General features: G+C 37.2%; 1 protein-coding gene across 1 annotated transcript in view; it reads right to left on the bottom strand.

Moving 5' to 3' along the window:
* The window catches only part of LOC150103272 (protein tiptop-like), a 216272-nt gene extending 193100 nt beyond the window's left edge, over positions 1 to 23172 (bottom strand). The window contains exon 1 of the mRNA XM_090397630.1: positions 23042 to 23172. Within this exon, the coding sequence (XP_090253756.1) occupies positions 23042 to 23081 (40 nt within the window). The 5' untranslated portion in view covers positions 23082 to 23172. The remainder of the gene's footprint in view (positions 1 to 23041) is intronic.
* Positions 23173 to 23706: the final 534 nt, after the last annotated feature.

Genomic DNA, 23706 nt, shown 5'->3' with positions numbered 1-23706 from the left:
AAAGAGCCACCACTTTTAATTAAATCAAAGACGTGTTCGCACATTCGCCTCTTGGAATTTTAATTCGGGATGAGGCAGTGCCGAAGAAGAAGAAAAAAAAAAAAAAACGAAACGGACTATAATCTGGTAATCTCCGTGCTAAGTAAATCTTGGTACGGTAATTAACCCCGTATATTAAGCAACTGGACTTTCTTCTACTTCCCAACCCCCAATTTCTCTCAAGGAAATTGCTTGGTTGAGTATTGATAAGAGCGACTTCATGTCCAGTTAGGTCAACAATCGGACATGAATACGTCACAAAATTCATATAAAACTCAGATAAAAGCTATTTCAGCACAGAAATCGACATAACAAATCCATTTTAAATCCCCCCCTCTCGAAAAAAAATAAAAAATAAAAAATAAAAATGCGTATCGTCAAAAACGGGGAATGTGTTTAGATTCCTTGACTAAAGTAATTTTGCCAATATTCTTTTAATGATTTGCTTGCGTTCTAGTGGCTAGAGAAACTACGCATTGCAAGTTTTCAAAATCACAACAACACTTCGCAGCATTTCAAAAATTATCACAGGAAATATTAGAATTGCAGTTCGAAGGGGTAAAAATTATGTAATGATCATACAAAGAAAAAAAAAAGAGAAGACAGTAGCGCAGTTTGGCGCGTTTCTGGTCCAAAGATCCCAAATTTAAGAAACCTTGTTATTAATTTTTTTTTGGGGGGGGGTTAGATTTTGGCATTGTCATTGTCTCTCTCAATCTCCGATGAACTGTAGTTTTACTACCTTCTGTAGTATGTACATTCAGACTCTGCAGTCTACAAAATTTCAAATATATAACTCGAATAAGTTGTAAACCTTGGAAAATAAAAGAGGAGGATAAAAGAAAAGATTATGGTTTCCCTGAGATACAAATATGTGGATAAAAAAGTCAAAATTTAATTATTTGTCATGTTAATAACGTAAATAATGTCGTTTTTGGAATAACTTGAGGGATTTATATCTACATCGCCTCTTGTTTGACTCACTGCAAGTCAAGGTCTTTTTTTGGGGGGAGGGGGGCGATAGAGGAAATATCTAAAGAAAAGGCACAAATCCGAAGCAGACGTTCGTACGATAACGCAGAAGTTTCTAAAAGAGAAGGGGAGGTTATTGATTAGCTAAATACATCAAGAGTTTTTTTTTTTTAGGAAGATTTTAAGGTTTGTTACGTCTTTACTGTAGAATGCTAATTCCACAAATGATACGGCAAGAAAAAGACATAACTGCTAAGACGGATTACGACAGGAAAAAAAAAAAAAAAAAAAAAAAAAAAAAAACTAGAGGTTAATGTTAATCCAAGAAAAGACCCGTGAATGTCTGAAAATGGAACAAAATGATAAATAATTCAAAAATATTGGCCGATTAGATCTCGACTCTACACTCCGACTGGCTGTGGGTTCAAATCACGACGAAATTTAAATTAAAAAAAAAAAAAACCTTGGTTGACCGCACTACTTCATAGTCAATCATATATGCGTTTTTCATGATCATAGCCACGTAAAACACATGCAACAAAAATGGCTAAATTACCCACATACGATCGATCTACGGTATTTGTACAGCGTCGGCAAAAGGCTCGTGTTATCAGGAAAAGGAATCTATTTAACGCTATAGAAAGATTGCTTAACAGAGAATGAAGTTTCCTAATGCTTAAACCATTAATATTCTAGACTCAATCATGCGACTCACACGGCAACATTTTGGCACATGATTATATACGAAATAGGCTATTCTTATGTTTTAAACTTTCAGGAAACTAGGCCAATAAATAAGTTAATGTTTGATGGGAAAATCTGATAACTAAGTAGGTCTAATTCATCATTAGTTGATATTTAACAGAAAAAGACATTTATGTTGAAGAATCGACGCTTCAAAGACAGGTTCTCAAAGTCAGATGTGCGGGATATTCCAATAGGAAACGTAATATTTTAAGTTTCTGTTTTGTTTTTTTCCATTACATTTTGTAGAAATTGTAATTAAAGTCATCAGAATATCTTAGATTAGTTGTTCATATTCTTGTCAACAACTGGGACACAGCAATATGATTTTTTTTTTTTTTTTTACGTTAATGAATGTATCTATTTGAAAGAACAGCTTAAAAGTAATTAAGATGAAATGTAACTGATACGCATGCGTAGTTTGGAAACAATGAAATTTAATTGTTTAAAGAAATTGTATAGCTGTTTAGTATAAACAATACATGAGACAACAATGAAAGAAAACTGACACGTCATTGGTCAGCTAATTTACGTAACAGAAATCTAATACAGGGGAACTACTGTCAATTACAACCTTTTTTTTTTCTTGTCTGCAATAAACGTTGAATCCATAGGGAGTGTTTTCACAGATATATTTTCAACTAAATCTAAAAAACCCTGCTAACTTTTATCAAACACCAATTACATACAGCAACACAAGTGAAAAATCAACTATTACCCATGGGTTTCGTTCTCAATCTTCACCATTACAGTTAACTTTTTTTTTTCTTCTCCTTCTCACTCTCCTGTTAACTTGACAAACACCCTTCGTGTTGTTATTTCTTTGCAGCCGCCATCTTTTAATAGCTGACAGACAGTGTGTGAACACAACAAACGTGCCTGGACTAAAAACAAGTCTACAAAGATCTGCTTGACGAGTCGCTAACAATTACTGAAGTCCATAAGGGCACAAGTAGAAGATGCTATTGGTGGACACATTGTCCTTGTAAGAAACTAATCGGAAGATCAGTTTTTTTTCGGGGGGGGGATAAAAAAAAAACAGAAGTTAAAGTCTGGTAATGTTTTCAAGTGTATGTTGTATAAGTCTACGAAAAACGTAAGCTATCAATGCAAAGGAAATAACAGTTAACATTCAGGTCGTAGGGTTGTGTATATAATAATAGGTTTAATTATATATATGTACACACATATTACGGGCATTTCTATCTCCCTCTGAAGATGAACAACTGACCTTTCACGCTCTGCCCAGAGGGCGTGTTCTAGTGCTGCCACCTACAGCCATAATGGCTTCCAGAGTAGGGAAAAAAGGAGACCAAAATAGCCAGCAATCTATCTCCACGAAGAGGCAACCATTCGACCGAAAGCCTTCAATAAATCTACAAATGAAAGTAAGTCACGACACCAATACAGCCAAAGACCTCGTGCTGTCAGACTAACCCCAACCAAAGGAAGAAAGAAAAAAAAAAAAAAAAAATTAAGGTTGAAACTGATTCTGAGTTATTTGTATAGGCAGGTATCAGAGTAATCTCGTTGTTTTTGGCGCCCGTCTTCCAGCCATCAATCAACTGTGTATCCCCCCCTTAGTTTTCTCTCTCTAACCGCCCCCCCCTCCCTCAGCATTATCGATCCGCCATAATGCCTAATTGTGGAAACAGTCTTCATATTTGCCTTCACGCAAGGAATCGACGCCGACGATCTGCATCAGTATTTCGATTAGTGCATTGCTGAATTTTAAAAGCATTTCCGGCTACGGACATTAGCGACACGAGCGAAACTGACGAAGGGGGGAGGAGTTTTTTTTTTTTTTTTAACTCTCTTTTACTTTTTTTTTTTTTTCAGTTTCGCTATTAGGCGGGTGGAAAAGCGTGGAAGTAAAAGAGTGGTACGCTAGTTAGCATAAAACCTGCTCCCGAAGCTAGAACGACATTAAGCGGGCCTTTTTCCCTCCCCTTCGACCGCAGTGGTCCTAGAGATTAATTGGCATGCCTGTCAGAACAAAACGTTTGGAGCCATCAGAAACCTTCAATCCCTCCCAGTAGGAAGTCAATACTTCATTAAATGTAATGACTGACGCAAAAACCCGAACGCGCGCGCGCGCGCACACACACACACCCATAAGATTCCTTCCACCTGATTTATAGAGTCAGTGTGGTCCGATACGATGCGGACGAAAAGGTGTATGAAGGTCACGTGTGGTTGCTTCCATTGGCGATTGTTAAAAAGGTAGGGGGGAATATACGGTGGGAGGGAAATAGAATGAAAGACAGCGAGAGAGAGAGAGAGCGTGCGGGGGGAGGGGGGAATAGAAACAGACACACAGAGAGAAACGTAAAGATTTGGTTGAGGGAAAATAAATGTTGAAGACCGGAGTCGTCAGAGAAGAAGAAATTAAACTAATTAATCACCAAGAAACACGGAGTACTGTGTGGCAAGCCGACCTCGATTAGGGAGGGCGGTGGTTCCACTGTAATGATGTGATGTCGTTCTTTCTAGAATAATTTCCCTTGTCATAAAACAATGCATGTGTCTTTAGCTTGTGTGTAATGTTTTAAGGGCCTGTTCCACGTCTTGGAGATTTGCAATTAGACACACGGAGGCCCATTTAGAATGAGAAAAATCAGGACTCTCTCTTTCTTTCTCTCTTGGAAATAGAAAATTAAATCAAACCTGATGACGAATGAATCTTGGTCTTGAAGCAATATTTTATTAGTCTCTCTTTATCCCTTAAGAATGAGGGATGTAGCGAATTAGGTAACAAAATACATCCTACAAACGTGATAATTTTTTTTTCGATTACTATCACCTAATTAAGATGTTAACTACTCATAGTGCAATTTACGAAGATCGCTGACCTCCCCTCCCTCCAATTCTAATTTAAATTAAGAATTTTTATCCCTCTCAAAATCATGAAAAAAGGTGTAAAAAAAATCCTTTTTTTTTTCAAGAAATCCCTCTTTTACATACGGGTTTTTTGGTTACCGTTAGGATGGTAATAACCCAAAAACCCCATATGTAAAAGAGGGATTTCCTGGGAGAAAAAAGGTTTTTTTTTTACACCTTTTTTTCATGATTTTGAGTTTGCAATTCAAATGTTTTAACACTCTTTTATATACGGGTTTTTTGGTGTTATTACCATCCCAACGGTAACCAAAAGACCCGTATGCAAAAGAGTGTTAAAACACCCAGCAATACTTGTATACTTTATATTTCGAAGTGTTTTTTTTTCATGGTCAAAACACCAAAAAACAGACTTATGATTACACCATAAAGTTTAACCTTTCACAAAAATGCCCATTTTTCTAGACAATTTCTTAATAACGAAGTTCATCTTAGGAAACTAACCTCCAAGACTCTTCAAAGAGGTTACAGGTAATAGGCGGCCTTCCATTGTTGCCAACCTACTCTGTACTTATCTCCCTGACCTGGTTGGTGGGCAACCATTCGAGTCAATTTGTTTGCAAGTGGTTGTATCACTATCAATCAAGCAGATCCATTACAAATGTCATAGTGGAGAGAAGGTGGGAGACAAGATGTACTAGAACGACTACCCGGTTTTAGCCACAAACGATGATGACGTCACTTACCCCCAACCAAACGCTTTAAGAAGAACGCGCGCGAGAGAGAGAGAGAGCGCGCGGTGGTTGCTTTTCTCTCCTTGTCTTGTTGTCTCAGCTTATCTGAGAGACGCATTTCATCAAGTTGGAAAATGCATTGAACCCAACATACTTGCCACATTGCTTCTAGTGATACTAACTGGGGGCAATGTTGCAATCAGTCTAGATACAACATATTGCTATTACGGTTACTATGGTAACGGGGGAAAAAACGATGCCCGGATTCTTCAAAGAGGCAGCCGCGAGTTTTCTCAGACGTCAACCACTTTAAAACAAGACGGCAGGGGAAGCGAGTCTGGATGGAAATTTTATGAAGACATCCGGGTCTTGTAATTACTGTAGTAGCAAGATCTTTTCCCGTTTTTTTTTCTTTCCCTCCCCCCCCTCTGATTTTTTATTTTTTTTATTTTTATATAACCGAAATCGGCCATCAGCAGAGCACGGCTTTAATAACTGACTTCGGTTGATTTCGTCTAACCTTTTATTTCTCTGAGGGAAAAACAGTATTGATGACAAACAGACTGAAAATATAAGCAAGCGTTAGGATATTTAACTGAGGAAAGTGCATCAGTGGTTTTTTCCTGTCAGAATTGCTTTCGTTGTTCGTCAAACTCCTTTAAGAAGATAGAAAAAAAAAACGTTTTTTTTTTTGTCCATACATTTCTAGTATTAAGTGGGAAAAATATTATTTAAAAAAATTAAATAATTGTCTGTATAGATACGGTAAGAAATTATGGTGAATAAAACACTGGTTAGATACCTCCCCTCCTGCAAAAAAAAAAAAAAAAAAAAAAATTGGGGAAGAGGGGATAGGAAATTTACAGTTTTTCAATTGAGCATATCATCATCCAACTAATGATGCAAGAACGGCATCTAGGCATATATTTGCTAATCAGCAATTTAAACAACTATTTTATATATTTAGCTATAAAATAAGAATGAATCTATAATATCCCCTTTTAAATTAATTTATTTTATCAAAATAGAGCATTTAAGGCTCTTATTTAATAATTGTATTTATACACCAACAAAAAGTTCACTTATGAAAAATGCAAGTAACATAGCTAGATTAATTCTAAATAAGTTCTTTTAGCCTCTAAATAATTAAAATTGCGTGAATTGCTATTAATACTCTTTATGTTAGGTTGGCTAAATATATTCAACAATCACTCATTGGCAACAATGTGATCGACACATACATTGTTTTTTTTTTCTTTTGTTTCATATTGAAGTTTTACTATTTTTTTGCTACTGAAAGGCAGAGGGGAAAAAAAGTGATGGGGTTATGACCTTTTCATAAAGAACTCTTTGGCCATCGGCATCAGCCAAACATTTCTAATGTTAACGCATGTTCCTATCGGTATAACTTTTATCTCAGACTAAGTCTCGACTGCTGGCAGGAATGCAATCAATCACTAGTTTTAGATGAATTACCTATTTCCTGCTCTCTCTAACAGGTTCTCAGTGTCAAAACGAAATTACTAAGTAATCGAGCCATTTCGATTTTTTTTTTTCCTTGTTGCGTGAAATGTGGTCCCCAATCCTGTTGTACCACTTTAGAAAATAGAGGACAATAAACAAAGACAACACAATAATTATACATTGCGTTTTATTTTCCATGACATTTTGAACATCGAAAAAAAAAAAAAAAAAAAAAAAAAAAAAAAAAAAAAAAACCCTAAATGAACAAAGTTAGATTGATCCGAAATTCTGTGGGTCAAACCTCGTGGGCAAACTACAAAAGGTGGGTTTATGATTACATAGCATATTGGTTTAAAAGAATAGGCTTTTACCCATGACCTGCTTTACAAGGGAATTATTTCACAGCTGTCAAATGACTCCCCAAGTCACCCATCTGTGTTGTTATACCTTTAAAAATAATTATGCCAATATTAGAATACTTGAATTACGTCAGAGCAAAAAAATAAATAAAAAACTCAAAGAATGGACGTTACATTCAGGCGGATGTGACGTAATACCTCCATGAAATATACAAATAATACCAACAGACAGAAATACCTCCTCTTGATCATGTAATGAAACCCAAAGAAATAGATTCCAACGGATATGACGTAATACCATTGTTGCCGTATTTGAGAACATTTATAGCTTTTACGTAACAGAAAAAAATATAATAGCATTGTTTGTCTGTTCATTATTATTCCAAGATGGGTAGAAGGTTGAGAAAAAAGAAGACTCTTCTTAACACAATTTCATATCTGATGATTATAGTTAAGTATTCATTATTAGACATTGATGATGATTTTAGGAGTGCTTCAACTCTACAATCGACTGATGGATTTTGATGCAATATTGGTCTTGCATAACTTTTACCTCATCAAGTGTCAGGCACGATTTTTGTTTGTTGTCCGGCATACTTCCCGATAGCTCCAAAATTAACATACGCACTTTACATAAACGCTATATAAATTCTCAAATACGATAACAATGGCAGTACTTGTATATTTCATTAAGGCATTACATCACATCCGCCTGAATGTTACGTCTTAAAATCAGATATTTTATTATATAGAAATAAATACAAAGCAAAAAAAAAGAGACAGAAGTATTTATGAAGATGCGGGGGGGGGGTGTATGTGCTCGCGCGTAAAAAAGAGAGAGAAATATCTTTGAATATTGATCGATTAATCTGAAATACTCTAAAAAAGTGTTATAATTATCTTCTCTTTTCAAATTTGTATAAAGTTCAGCGCCATCTGCCGGGAAATAGTGGCATTCCATAAATTATTTAACCGTGAAGATGATGATTTTCCATAGTTACGAAGCAAGCGCACACAAAGAGAAAGATGGAAAAAAAAAAAAAAAAAAAAAAAATTCTAGGAACTTTCTTTCCAACTTGTATACTCTCGTTACTAGGTTACCAAACATGCGGTCATATCCATCCCTCTCACGTCTGCAGCCGAGAGTGTTCTTAAGCTTTTAAGGCCACTTGACAGTGTTGCCACCATTCGGGGTACTTTATGAGAGTCACATTTCCCGCCAAAACTACCCCTCTAATCCCGTCGCCGACGTTCGTGAAATATGAAAATATTGTTCCACGGGAGCTTGCTGCGTTTTCGTGGTCATTCGCCGTACCTCTATAAATCATCAAGTCCCCCGGCTACTCCACCATGTGGTGAATTTTTATAGTTTATTAATTACAAAGATGTGGTTAGGTGGCGTTACAAGTATCGACAGCCACCGATATCAATAATAATAACCATATTTTGTCGCGGAGCCATGATCCCTTCTAGCTCCATAAATATAGCAAGCGCGCGCACACACACACACATATATATACGACAGGAAGTCAACATATACACACACACACACAGGAATAGAATTCTTTTCATCTCTGTCTAGACGCAAAGACTTGCAGCACAGTCCAAACGGGCATCCCTATTTTTACTAGCCATTAACTATTATATATCGTTCACAAGAAATTAATATCGACTTCCAAATACTCATAAATGATACACTTATTTAGAATCACGTTTCCGACAAGGGATCATGAATCTACCAATGAAATCAAACCTACTCATGAAATAAATATGTAAACAAATTAACAAAATTTGAACGAACTACTAGTAACAGGTTTAATAACATCCGTATTAACATTTAGTACATCTTTATATTAAACAGATCAAACTAGCCAAGATTATAATCACCATTACGTCTACGGAAACAATATTTCCCTTAACAATTAATTACATCCAACAATCAGTAATACTTCCTGAACAAGCTTTCATTGTTAGAACCAATTGATTTTGCACAATTGTTGCATTGGACCAATCAGAACGAATCACAAAACAGCAGAATACCAAACAAAAGACTAGCTATCAATGTCAAGTTTTTAGTAGGCTAAGGCAGTCGATATAAACAATTATTAGCTATGATACTGCATAATATTTGGCTTCGTCGTTTCCTTTCCTAACTTTCTCTTTTCTTTAGTGGATCAACATTCTACCTGTTGGCATTGTGGTTTAAACATAGTGTTGTGGACAAGGATCATCAACAGTTGTCAGATGTTTGTCCTCATCCTCCCAAGATTATCTAGGGATTACCGTACAGTGCTCGTTAAAATCGCTCCTTCTACGTTAGTATCTTATTATCTCCGACATAAGGTAATGAGTGAAGCAGCTCACCAGTGACGGCTACGGCTAATTATAGTGGCAGTAATGTACAGCGCTGTCTTAACACCAAGACGGCTGTCATAAGGGGGAAGAAGAGAAGTTTTAAGGCAAAATCCTCAAACATTTGCTTGAAATAAAATCATTCGATATTTTGGTGGATGAGGGGGGGGGAGATACCGTCGCACTTTTCAATGAGGGCGATTCACTTGGAGTTGGCGCGGGGGAGGGGGAATTGGTCTTTACGTTTATTAGGTTTCTTGCATACGGCTACGATGATAAGTGTATGTGCGGGGGGGGGGTCCTAAATTACTTCGAATTCCGGTATTGTCATTCCGACACTAGAGACATCCTTCACCCCTCAACAAAACTTTGTCCCTAAAAACAAAATCGACTTGGCACCTGAAAGCGTAAATAGCGATGAAAAGAATACACAAATAGTCTGACGAACTAACTCTAATTATGACCGCCAGGATAGGGAGCTTTAGCTTTAACAGTTTCTCTTTTCTTTCCCCCCCCCCCCCCAAATTAGGAGTGTGGATACAAGGCACGAGTAGTTTGCCACTAGGACCGTAGCCGAACCATAGCGGTGCAGCTGTCTGCGATCACTAATTAAAAGAGTACACAATCAGCCCCACTAACGACAGCTGCCTGGTGCAGTGAAAGGCAGACTTCCATATACCTGCACTCCTGGCATTCCACACGCAGCGAGCGGACACAGGAAAATCAATTGCTTCCTTCCTTGACAGCGCTCTAAAGTATAACAGTGAGCCTTTCCGATTACTCTTCGCTGGTATCCGAGAGCCTGTTTAACAAACGATGAACAGAATCTGCTTCGTTCTGTTTCTCATTTTGACTCTCTCTCTCTCTCTCTCTCTCTCTCTTTCGCCTGCATCAGAACCACCGACTGACATTTGAATGCTTAGATTATCCAATCATATTTTAACCTCCGGTAGTACTGGTATCGAGGGGTTTTTTTGGGGGGTAGCTTTCAGATGTAGAAGTATTTTAATAAACGGCTTCTGGATGAGGAAATGAAGATAAATATGTTTTCCAGATTGGTAAAAAAAAAAAAGGCAAAAAAATTGAAAAGACAGAATAAAAATTATCTCAAATTAACTGCTATTGTTTCTACATTTCCTTGAAGAAATGGCATAAAAAACACATTGATAATACACCTGTTTTTAACACTGTTACGGATGCAAAAGGTGTCATTCCAACCACAAAAATATTCACTAAAAGCATCAGTAGACCATCAAGACTCTGTACAGAATACCGGTTGGAAAACTATCTTTTCCAGCCGATACTAAACACGTTATAACTTTGGTGATTTTATCGTCTTTATATTAAAGTATATAATCCACAAGGGATAATATAAATCATAGTATTTCCTTGTATAACTTTCCTCCTATTCAAATGTAACAACAGATGTATATAAAACCATGTTAATTTCTTTTTAAGCCCATGCGCCCGATATATATGGTCAGAAATATACACGTACAGTGGCAAAGACAATTATTACGTATACATATACAGAGAGAAAGCAATCTTCGCAGTCAAAAAAAAAAAAAAAAAAAAACGATAAGCATAACCCAATGATGAATGTGTTGACAGATGGGTCCTAAACGACTCTTGACATATGTATATCGCATGAAGGTTCATTTATACACCTCGTGCACTTTTGCCATCTATTAAGGAGTGCAGGGAGGTGTTTATTACGTACATACTGTTTCGTTATCACACGATGGAATAGGGGGAGAAAAGAGGAGGGGGGGGAAACAAAAACCGAATGAAAAACGGGTCCCTACATTATACAGTGAGGCTCATCTAAAAGTCATTAAAGATTTCTCGTGGGAAAGATGTGGGCAAATAAGATAGTTACTATTATTTTATTTGCATTAATCCCCGGAGAGCCAATTTACATGAGCACTTAGTAACCTTAAGGTAAAAAATGGCTTTGAATCCTCGGGAACTTTCGTAGAAAACTGATATGAGAGTGTTATCTCTTGAAGTGGTAATCTTGGAAATTAAACTGTGTGGGGATAAACTTGCTGTCGCCACTCCCCCACCCCCTTCCACTGTACTCTTTCCCCCGATCTCTTTTTCCTCATCATGCCCGAAGATATTCAAAAATATATTATTGGCACCCTAGGCTTTTAATGGGCAAACTTGCTTAATGATCATATACACAAGATACCTTAACTTAATGGGTGGGTATAATTCAAACGAAAGTTAATCTTAATTGACTGCTCGAAGTAGTTTAGGAAAAGAATAAGTCTTTAACTATTGTCACGGATACCTATTATTACGTCTTTGATTCTCATGGGAGAAAAGCTTACGTTACCTTAATAGATTGTAACTATCATTAATATTAAACTTATCGTTCAGTTAATCCTAATGGTAGAGATTGAAATTTAATACAAAAATGGTCAATCAACACTCATTGTGACGTAATCTAATACGTTTTAGCATGCGATATGTGGATATCGCTATTGTAACAATGAGCGCATTCTAGCACGCACTCAGAATAAATTATGCTAATTAGCAGGACAGAAACAAGTGACTGTGATCAATTACTAAAACAGTATGTGGAATAAAATAATAAATTGGAATCTGGAGGGGATTTCATTATTACCGTAAGGGAATCCATAATACTAAGGATTGTAATTGAAGAGAATTTTTGATGAAAACTAAATCAGGTAATTTTTGCATTTAAAACCATCTCGTATTTGTTTATAATTTGTACGATCGGATGTATTTTCATTGGAGACGTTACTATCTCTTCTTTTCATCATGATTAACCTATCATTCTCGTACAATGAAGAGAAACTCTCGTCGAATTCTTCGACCAAAATCGGCACATCTCTTACAACAAGCCGAGTGTCAGAAAGTATTCCTTGTTATCTCCAATTTTAACTTCCTCAGAGCCACCGAACTTACAGTACATTCTTCAAGACTTCCATTATCATTGATTTTACATCAGCCATAAACATGAACATTACGTTCTTACGAATAGGAAGGAACCGGAGGAGGGTTGGGTTGAAGGGGGGGGGGTTACATAAAAGTGGCAGTTCTCCCCCCCTCCCTTCACGAAGAACCCACTTATACCTAATTGATTAATTTTGCTAGTCTTGTTTTGCGTTTGTTTTGCGCTTAAATGTTGATGTTTATAAATTAGGATTCGTGGACACTATTGATTTAAAACAGTGTTTGTCAGCGAACATTACATTTGTAGTTCCCGGATTTGCCATTCTAATATACAAACTGAACATTATGTCCCATCAAAATTACCCTCCATCGATTCATCACTTTTGCTATCAGTTGTCTTTTGTAAACTGTGTCTCCTACGTTTAAAAAAAAAAGACAAGTACAAGAAATTGTGTAGCTTGTCTGGCTGCTTGTATTCTATACGCAGCTATTGTGAAAGGTGGTGGTTGTTGATTTTTTTTTTTTATGTGTAAGAAGTTTATGAGGTCAGTGTAATTATGTCTGCTAGCTGTGTGTATTCTACTGGACGGTTTGTCTGTTTTAGGGATGAAAAAACCCTGTGTATGTTTCAATCATTGAACAGTGATGAACAGAGAAATGAGTCAAGGGGAGCGTATAAATGGTTGGGGTTCATTAATGAATCCCAATCAATTCATCGAATACAAATTATTCGAGGGATGGATAGTGGATGCATTTACTGTTTTCAGAGGGGAGGAATATAAACAAACTATTTATTCACTAGATTTTTGGATTAACGGAATTTCATGAAGCTAGCTTGTCCTTCAGAGCCTCTGCAGCTAAGTCGGTTTCGATGAAGTCTTTTGGGTGGAAAGACCTGGGTTCGACTCCCGTCTATGATGCAAGAAACTTTTATTAAGGTTTTTCAATTAAAGGCGAGTTAGTCGGTCTCATACGGAGGTGTAGGTTTTTTTTCTCCTGGAAGTTTGATTTCATTATCTGTCAAAACAAGCACACTGGCGCCGTGAATAGACATCTACAGACCTAAAATACCCTTAGAGGACGGAGCAGACGAATGACAAGCCGATTGAATTAAATTGCCTTAATTAGGAAAACCCTCAACCAGTCTAAAGCCAACCGACAACTGGATGGAGCTTGCCCTTCATTTACAGACAAAGTATTCCTCCCAGGGCCTTTTGTATTATGTTTTTAAACTAGGTGTGTTCTCAGGCTGATTTGTCTGTTTACAGGATGAAAAAAAAAATTGAATTTTCGGTATGAAAATCTTACTCCTCCTACCTTCATTTGAAAAGTCCAAATGTTGAGAAACTCATTTAAATTAAATCATAATTTCATGCTATTGCTGTGTGTGTGTGTGTGTGTGTGTGTGTGTGTGTGTGTGTGTGTGTGTGTGTGTGTGTGTGTGTGTGTGGACGAGCGCGCGTCATTTTTCCTCTTTCCACTGATACTGAAACGAAAATAGGTAATGGAAGTCTCCCCCCCCCCGCAAATACCACAATGAAAATTACAGTTATTTCATCCTGATAACCACAATAATGACACTTAGGTCAAGCCGTAAAGAGATGATATCCCAACATGAAATAGCGCACGAAGCGGTTCAACGTAGAAACTCATACACATAGCATTATGTAAATTAGAGACTTCTGACAGCAAAGTTCGCTATAAAGTGAATATTAACCGAATTAGAAAAATTCATCTTAAGATTGAGCTTATAAGATTTATAAATATTTTCAATTTTTCGTCTGTATAAGGCACTGTTTCTCAACCTTTTTTTGGATCATGACCCACCTCAACGTCTGAAAGATTTTGATGCCTCCCCTAGCATAATAGTCAGCCAAATTCTGAAAGAGTATAATATAAATAATGTATATTTTCTAATTGTCCCCTCCCAAATATTCAAATTTCCCTCCTGTGGGGCGAAATGTCAGAAAGTGAACGTAGCACTTACTAGACGTAATCCTCGATTTGCTTTGATCTTCCTAAGTTAAATGTTTTTGGAATAATCCTTGGATAGTATTAACGAATAAGACGTTGGATGATTAGTTTCTAAACCAATGGATTGGCCACGATTGCCTCGTATTTGTTTATCCAGGTAACGACTCTCCCATGAATATTTTTGTGGAACTTTGTTAAAACAGGGATGAGAGATCATCCGTTGACGATATATCTTCTAATTTTATAATCGTGATAAAAAAAAAAAACTAAACACAAGAATGGTATGGCCTACTTCCACCTGCTGTTCACTTACTTCCTTAAAACGGGTGCGAAATTCTTGAATTGTAATCTCATTCTTAAACACTGCGCGCATCAGTGACATCAAAGCAATGATCAAGAGTTTAAGGATTGATATCGCGTAACTTGGTGTCATACCGCAGGAGGAAGAGATAAGTTATTAAAAATTAAGGGGGAAAAAACTGTAAGAAAAACGTAGTCTTGAATTTGAAAGTCACTGATAACAACAACAACAAAACACTGATTGTTAAGATTAAAAGACTCCGATTATGCTTTAAACAATCGAACCCATTTAGATTGTTACGCCACTATGTATATTTCACTATTTAATTGTTTACGTCACTCGCTCTATGTTGATTTCCAAAAGCAAAAGTCCCATAGATTTTCATTCCTCATTATGATAACTACAGAGCAATCGATTTCATCTTCTAACAGATGACTTTTTTCCTGTCTGCAGTTAGTGACACACCTCTCCCTCGTATGCATGTCCTCAATCCTGTTTCCCCTATGGTACATTACACATACACACCTATTTAGCAAAATTCGTAGACATCAAAAGGCTGTTAGCACGAAAATTCATCGCAATGTCACGCAAAGTCTAGCAATCAGAAGCCTGAGAAGCAAACTCGTTCTCTAGAAAAGTATGAAGCGAAAGTGGGAGGGGGACGAAACAAGCCGGGGTTGAAGAGAGAGAGAGAAGAGGTGAATAATAAACTCCCGTCTAGACTTGAGGCGTATTGGATTATTAATTAATTTCTTTAATACTTTTAAGATTATCACATCCCACTATTGACTAAATTCGTGTCAGCACTTGTAATGGTTAAAAATTAAATAAAAAAACACACACACACACACACACACACTTATATTCATAATTTTGTGGTTTGCGTATTTAGTCACATGATTAGTTAATATACGGTTAAACTGTTGTTCATATTTCTAAGCACTGAGTGAATCGGTCTCAGACTGAGGCGTAGAGGAATTGGCTTTCCTCCGGAAGCTCCGGTTTTTCAAAAAAACCGACTTTGAACGCATTTCGTAGTAATGCTACCTATACATCCGAGTATAAATATGAATTCTGGTAATTCACAGAATGCGTGGTTTTTTTTTCGTACTAGACGGCCTTAAGTCGCTTGGTGGACGACCAAGAAATATTTTTATTTCTCTCTCTCTCCCTTAAATTATAGATCAAGAATTACTGAATCTGTTATGAAGAAATCCCATCCCTCCCCGCATCTCTAGCAATGCACACCCGTACTCAGGAGACGGATGACAAAACTATTTCGCGAATTCCGAAAAACAAGAGATAACCGACGAGAATCTTAACTGCTGGATAGTGCATAAATTCAAACGTGCGTCTTCATGAATGTATGTGTGTGTGTGTTGGGGGGGGGGAGGAACAGTTGGAAACGCTATGTAACAGCTTAGCCATGTCTTCAAAATGTACAAATTATTATAGTTGACGAACAGGAAAAAGCTATTCACATTCCTTTTGAGGCTTTTTTTTTTGTCTCCTTAATCCAACAGAGAAAACAGTAAATAAGTGTAAGGGTAAAAAACCAGCATAAAAATTCACATGAGAGGCAGTGTGCCAAGATTTTAATGGAAAGAAGTGAAAAACAGATTTTTAAGAATAGAATGTGGATATCTGTGGTGAAAAAGAATTAGTCATTTATCTATATATAGCGAGTTATAGAGATATTGTTGCCTTATATCTGAAATGAAGTAACACGTCTATTAAGAAACTGCTGTTTCAACATAAAAATGCAGATAGATAGAGGGATTGAGGGGCAAAAAAAACCGAACTAAAGACAAAGGAAGTGTGAGAGAAAAACATCAAATGGGAAGAATAAAAAAAAAAAGTACCAAAAGGCCAAAAGAAAGAGAACTGAATATCATTAAGACTGGCAACAAGTATCGATGCCAAAGAGAATCCAGTCGTTGCGGGATTAAAACTTAACCAAAGGTTCGATAGAATTCCGATCTGTCATCGAGTAAGCATCTTATCATTATATAAGCTCATTCAAAAGATTTTTCTATATTTAGAGACCTCAACCCTTTTTTTTTTTGTTGTTGTTAAGATGACGTATGTAGCAACAATGTAGTTGGATGTAGCAACAATGAATGAAAGTTAATTGCTTTGGTACAAGTGTGAATTAGTTAAAATATACGAGTCTGGTGGTTGTCTTTTAACCAAAAAATCATCCGATGTTACTGAGGAAACTGAATATTCACGAGTTGAGTAGAGATTCCAATTAAGGCAGCTTTTTATGATAAATCTCATCCGCGATAAACTCGTAACGTATTTGATACTGTAGATATACCAAGCATGTAACAGATCCTTGGGTACAGTCCCATGACACGTTTTATTTTTTTCTTTCAAAAATCATTTCAGATCACTAATAAGCAGAGCATTGGTCAGAAACCGGACAGTTATCTACTAGCTAATTCACGCATTCAAAGCATAGTGGATTCGATGTCATAGCAAGTTAGTTGGAAAGTGGAAATGTTATTGACTTGTATAACTGAAATCTATTGGACTACATAACGAGTATTGGCTATAATCGGAGAATACGTGAAAAGATCATTTCGCATGCCCCTAGAACACACACATAACATATAGTCCGAAGTTACAAAGAGTAACTAGTCCTTACCACCACTTGGCACATTGACCATTCCCACAGTTTTATAGGTCAGATTACGGAGCGTAAGTTACACCCTCAAAAAAAAAAAAAAAAAAAAAAAAATTAACACATTCTCATACACGGGAAGCGCGATGGAGAAGGGAGAGACAAAATATTTCGATTTCGTAAACCAGAATGATAATGGGAGCAACCGAAAAGGCGAGTGAGTGCATACTAGAAAATAGGTCAAGTCGAATAGACCACCTGTCTCCACTGTTGGGTATTCGGGGTGACGAAGTGAAGGAATGTCAGGTGCTAAAACATTGTTGAAGGAAGAAATTTCTGGGGGAGAGAAAAAAAAGTGACCCTTGGATTGGTTGTGATCATCGGAACGAACATCAGATGGAGAGAGAGAGATGAGGGCTAAAGCAGAACCCATGCAGGAAAGATGGCCAATTAGTAGTGTTACGGTTAAGAGAAAAAAAGCTTGTGATTGGCTAGAATTAACCATGTGACTATTCGATGAATAACAAGGCTGGGAGACTCAAAAGTGAGGCGTATCCGATACTTTGTTCATTAAGTTCTTACATCAATCATGAGATGTAAACAATCGCTAAAAGTAAAATTCAAAATGACTTCAGCCATCTTGCGTTAGAATCGGATATATTGAGAACGCAATTATAAAACAAATGTTTAATTGGATTGTATTTCTACGTTCTATATTTTAAGGAGAAATCACCTTTTTTTCAGTCGAATGTTAGTTCGCATTAAATCGGTAGCTCCAATCGTTCGTTTTACTAGGGGACAATTTTAAAACCTACTGTAAAAATGTCTTGGAACTTCTGCACATTTAAATTAACGGCTACCAATAAAAAATGAAAGTTAATTAGCTGATTAAAATAATTTAATCATAATCAAAGTTATTGCACTATGTATATGAAAGAAAACCTATGAACTAACGGAAGTACCAACTGAGACAGCTTTTCCAATACTACCTTTTATGCAAATTTTGTCTTGTGTGTCTTAAAAAGAGCCTTTTAGTCCAAACACATTTGCATACAAGGTGGTGTTGCAAAAGTTCATCACTAACAACCCTCCTCTCTTCCCTTATCGCTGCTTTAGTCATGATGGAATGGGTATCTTCTAGGAAACCTTTGGGATTATCCTTGATGCTTGGATATTGAAATAAATCAGGCCTTTGAAACTCCGTCAGAAAAAGAAAAATGTATCCACGTCATCCCAGATGATTACATAATTCTCGCACTATCCCCTATTGTAAACAGTTGCAACTCTTCGTTATAAGATTTTTTTTTTTTTAAATGATAATCACACCTACGAAATGTTGGAAGTCTGTAGCACTCTATGCTAGGCTAAGACGTTGAGAATTCGGAACTTTAACCTGTAGGCTAAACACGGCCTTTTTCTAGCCGCTTCAAGTTTCAATATGAGTGAGATGATGGTCCAATGAATTAGATTGATTCCAAGCTTGAAATATTAGTCCAGGGATTAGTATACGCAGATCTCTTGGTCACATATGTGAGCAATAAAAACATCAACTAAATCTCACTTAAGCAGTCACAAGAATCCAACTTTTCGAACAAACAAATTCAATAAAACACAGATGATCTTAAATGATAAGGAATTTTGATCAGAAAATGCGGGTTTACACATGGATTTTTAACCAAAGATTGAGACATTTAAGTAATTGAATAGGGGAACGATTATGCGATGTATTTCCTTTTTTGATAATTTCCCTTTTTTTAGGCATTAAGTTTCTAAATCGACCTTATATTCATTAAGAAGTGTGTGTGTGTGTGTGTGTGTGTGTGTGTCTTCAGCGATTACATAAGAAAAGTATGCGCGAATCACAAGTATGTTTGTAGGATTTTCTTATGGGGGAAAAAATAGACAGAATGAGAGAGATCTCGCTACGATCAAATTTTACGATAAATGAAATCAAACCTCTTGGAAAAAAAAAGAAAAAAAGAAAAAAGGAATTATTGGTTTTATTATCGTTTTTACGTCGGTGATGGCAAATCATCAATTCAAAGATAACCAGAAACTACCTGTCCCATCTTAAGGCAAAACAAAGGACAAAAGAGTTTCCATAAAAGAGCTGATGAACTCTCGTTAAAAGAGAAAGAAAGGAGAAGAGGAGTTCGTTCTCTTTCAAAAACCGATCTGAAAATAGATAAGAAGTACTAAGACCTCCCTCCAAGTTATTTTGCTTTTCGAAAACTTTGTGCTACGCCCCACCATAACGAAGAGATCTACAAAGCCTAACTAGCTTTGATTATGACACTTTATCATTTAGGAGGAAAAGTAAAAAAAAAAAAAAAAGGCACGATTAACAGATAATCTATATATATATATATATATATATATATTGTTCTTAATGGAAGGAAAACCACAACGTAGAAAGTCAATTCCGAAAACTTCAGTTTCAAAATGATCGACGCTCATCAGTTAGAAAGTTACTACTACAAGTTCAATCAGATAATTACTCTCTCATCTATGTTTTGTTCTGTCGGCCATTACCACTGTTTTCTCACGTGACCATCATTGCTGTCTTAAATCCGTGTCCGTGATTTCTCGGCGTTATTACCAAAGCCACAAGTATGAATTATTATACACAAATATACAAACGTTGCAATCTCGACTTTCCAAACCAGTTTGCATTAATGATCGAGCTATTTGGCGAGCGAGCTCCGAATATAATTTACCTATATCTAATTGCCTTTACAATAGTGGTCTGGCGTTTCTCCCTACAATTACCAAGCGCAATTTGTAGTTGTTTGTACCGGGATTCTGCCTGTAATAAATATGTAATTGCCCATAGAAAACAACGAATAAAAACTGACGAGAGAAAAAAAAAAAAATACATTGGTTAAAAAAAAAAGGGTCTACTATTTACGTCTGTAACTGATTTAAAGATTATATCCTTAATTTTAATCTTAAAAAAAAAAATAATAAATTAAAGGTAACCACACGTAAACACAATAAAAATGCAAGCAAACATCACTAAATCGACTTCTCATTCTTTCAGAAACAAACTCTAAAGGAAAAAAGTTTAATAAAAGCGTAAGAACGTGATATTTGTGTCCTTTCAAATATATACTTCCCACGTCTTCATACATATTTCATTTCACCCCCCCACCCCAGCTCCCCCCGTCAGTGACGAATGAAGTTAGGAAGATGCAACAAAGGCAAAAGGTATATTCATAATACCATCATAGACAAGATGATGAACAGATGCCAATGAATTATAGCTCGAGATTACAACCAAGTCCAGCATGGGGGGCTGTCAGAAATATCGTCCTTAGCATTCCTGACCTAGCCTACGAGAATTAGGTTGCTTGATCGTTCGTATGCCTGGGTTGATACTCTGCTGCATACCAATGAACAGCTCCCGGTAGTCAACAAACAATGGAGTTCTCAGTCATTCAAATATTCTTTGAAAAATCATAAGCAATGCATCGAAAAATATATGGGAATTGCGTTTTAAATAATTTTTGAGGATAAAGTATGGATGAAGATGTTTAAAAATATTCAGTTCTATACTTGGACCATACGGTTGTTAGGATAACGTTGATAGAGTAGGATATCCACAATCAATGGATACCTATTGAACTAAACGGTCCTTAGTCTTAATTTTCGTAGTTAACAATAGTTTTATTCATCCACTTAGATAACAAGAATCTAAGGTTCATATACAGTAGCCATTTATGTTTAAAAATTCAAATACTTTGATCTTCGTCTTAACGTTTTGTAGACGATCCTCAACAAGAAATCAAAAGACAATCTTTTCGTAACTATGTACATTTTCAAAATGACCCAAATTAATTTCGTTTAAATAAATAAGTGGGGGGGTTCTTTCGGCACTAAGCATCTCCGGGTTTAGCAGATGCCCAACTTCGTTTTTAAGTAAATATAATGCATTCCTTGCAAATGTGATTTCCAGTTCAAAGACATACGGTTGCTTTTTAAGTGACGTATGGAAGCAATTATCTGTGTTTACTAGTTGGTCGATTCCTTTTGGGCTCTTCCAAAAAAGCTACAGACTTGCAAACAACGTAAAAAAAAATGGCAATCATCAATTGTGATCACCCACTTGTACCGTTCCGATCTCGTAGCGAAGGCAAAGCCCTAGAAAACAGCTAAATAAGCGAGAGATGCATCAACCAAACATTATTACCATCAACAATAGTTGGTAAAGCATCTAAGTGAACAGTAAAAGAAATGCATGACATAAAGAGAAAAAAAAAAGGGAAAAAAGGGAGGGGGGGGAGGAAAACCTTAAGAAAAGTCTGCCATTATTTTTGTAAAGTATTGCCAGCAATAACCCCCCCCTCCCCCCTCCTTCTCATTTCCTGCAAGTCCATTATCGATTAAAGTAAACAATAGCTCTTTTCCTTTTCCCACCCAGATAACAGCAGTGCCTTAAGACAGCCTAAAAGAATTCAGAACTGCCTACTCAGGGAGAGGAGCAATCCTTTGTCGTTGCCAAGTGCCACATTTCTTTGGACGTTTACGCAACCGCGAATGATTGAAGGAAGCGGGTTGTCTGCCAGCAGGTCACGTTTGACATTGTTCTGGGGATAATTTATGGGAAGAACACGAAAAACACGTCACCGACGAACTTCCACGGCGGGGCTATTATGTGCTCAACAAAGCCCCTAAATCATCGTCTCGCGCCAGATAAGCGCTGTCATGTTCAACAACCAGACGCCTCCTTTATGGCTGGTGTTTTTTTCGCGCAATCATAAATTTGAAATAGAATTCGAAGAATATTTGATATGTGCGAGAACTTCCAGTGACACTCGATCCCCCGTCGAATGTCCCGGTTTGCTAGTTTAAACCTTTTCTCTCTCTCTCCCCCCTCATCCCAACTCCTTCTCTTCTTCATCTCCTCCTCCTCCTCTTGCCTAGTTTGTATCGCCAAACCCGCCCCGCGCGAACGTTTTCTGTCTCTCTTTGGCAGCCCCCCCCCGAAAACTCTGCGGTTCTAGTGATGGATTGAGACCAGTTGAAAGACGCGCGGTCCAAGGTTGAAAGACAGTCAAAAATATTTCCTGGGACTATCTGCAGAAAAAAAAAAAAAAAAAAAAAGCCGCGTGCTACTGACTATTCCTATGGTTAAAAGGAGGGAGTTATTTGGGCTGCCAGCATACAGTGCGATTTGTATAATAGCCTGTTCTTGATGGATGGTGTTACCAGGATAGATTACAGAGCGGTGCACAAAAGCAGTCTGACACATGACTGACATCTACGCTAGCGCGCCTTGATTGATAGAAATGAATAAACAGCAGATGGTACCAGGCTGACGCAGGCCTTCGAGACTGCAATTTTCAACACGCTTTAAGCCAGAAATGGCGTAAGCCTAGAAGGTTTTTCAGAAGCGCGCGCGCGAACGAAAGACTTTTTTTTTTTTTTTAAACACCCCCCTTTTGGAAAAATCCATTTTTTTTTTTTCCCTTTTACTGCGATGGTTCTCCTTCTGTACAGTTGTTTTAAGGCCCCTGCGAAAACTGACAAGCAGACGTACCAGAGACGAGTCGCATCTGACGCCTCGCTCACGAGCTGTCAGGTAGAGACATATTTTGACACCAGATCCTAGCGACACAAGCAAGTACTAGGCCTCGCCTTTAACACCAACGTCTGAGACTTTATCTGAAAACTGTGATCTTAAAACACGTTTAAAACATCGAAAATTACTTACATTTCATCCGCTTCGGCCGATCCTGTTTGCGTCTTGGCATGCTGTAGTGTAGTACGGTACTACTCCTGACAGGGGCGGTCGCCTTTTACGCTAAAAAGCGCTCCAAAAGCGGGGAGATCACAGAGCGCTTCCCGCTGCTGACCTTCCATTCAGTAAACTGCGAGTATGGCTTGTGACGTCAGAAAGATAGACAGGCGGTGTCCCAGAGCATCATGGGAGTCTCCTCCTTCCATAGCGGATGAGGTGCTGCCATCTACCGGCGGTAGTTTGCTTTATCGGCGATCTCTGTGTCGTCTCTTGGTTTTTCGGGAAGGGGGGGGATGCTGTTGGAAACAATATCTGTACTCAAATAGCGAGAGGGATGAACGATTGCCGAAATACGTGAAAAGAACTCCAAAGGGCTTTCTGTCACACTTTCCGAGATTAACTTAAATTTGTGTCTCAGTACTTTTATAGACGCCACAAATTTCACAAAGGGGAAAACTCCGAAGAAATGACCGGAAAAGGACTTGAAATACGATTTACGAATCGTAAGAGGCGGAGATGTTTTCTTGCTGCTATAATGATAATATTAAACAAGCAAAAAAATTTTATTAGAAACTCGACATTCCCATTTATTCTGAAATGATCGCTACAAAATACTCGCGCTAATTCTTTATCAAAAT

The sequence above is a fragment of the Typopeltis vanoorti genome, chromosome 9 (assembly GCF_054136105.1).
Source record: "Typopeltis vanoorti isolate ZY-2024b chromosome 9, IOZ_Tvanoo_1.0, whole genome shotgun sequence".
Taxonomy (NCBI): domain Eukaryota; kingdom Metazoa; phylum Arthropoda; class Arachnida; order Uropygi; family Thelyphonidae; genus Typopeltis; species Typopeltis vanoorti.
Note: the sequence above shows the minus strand (reverse complement) of the source record. Positions and strands in the feature narration are given on the sequence as shown.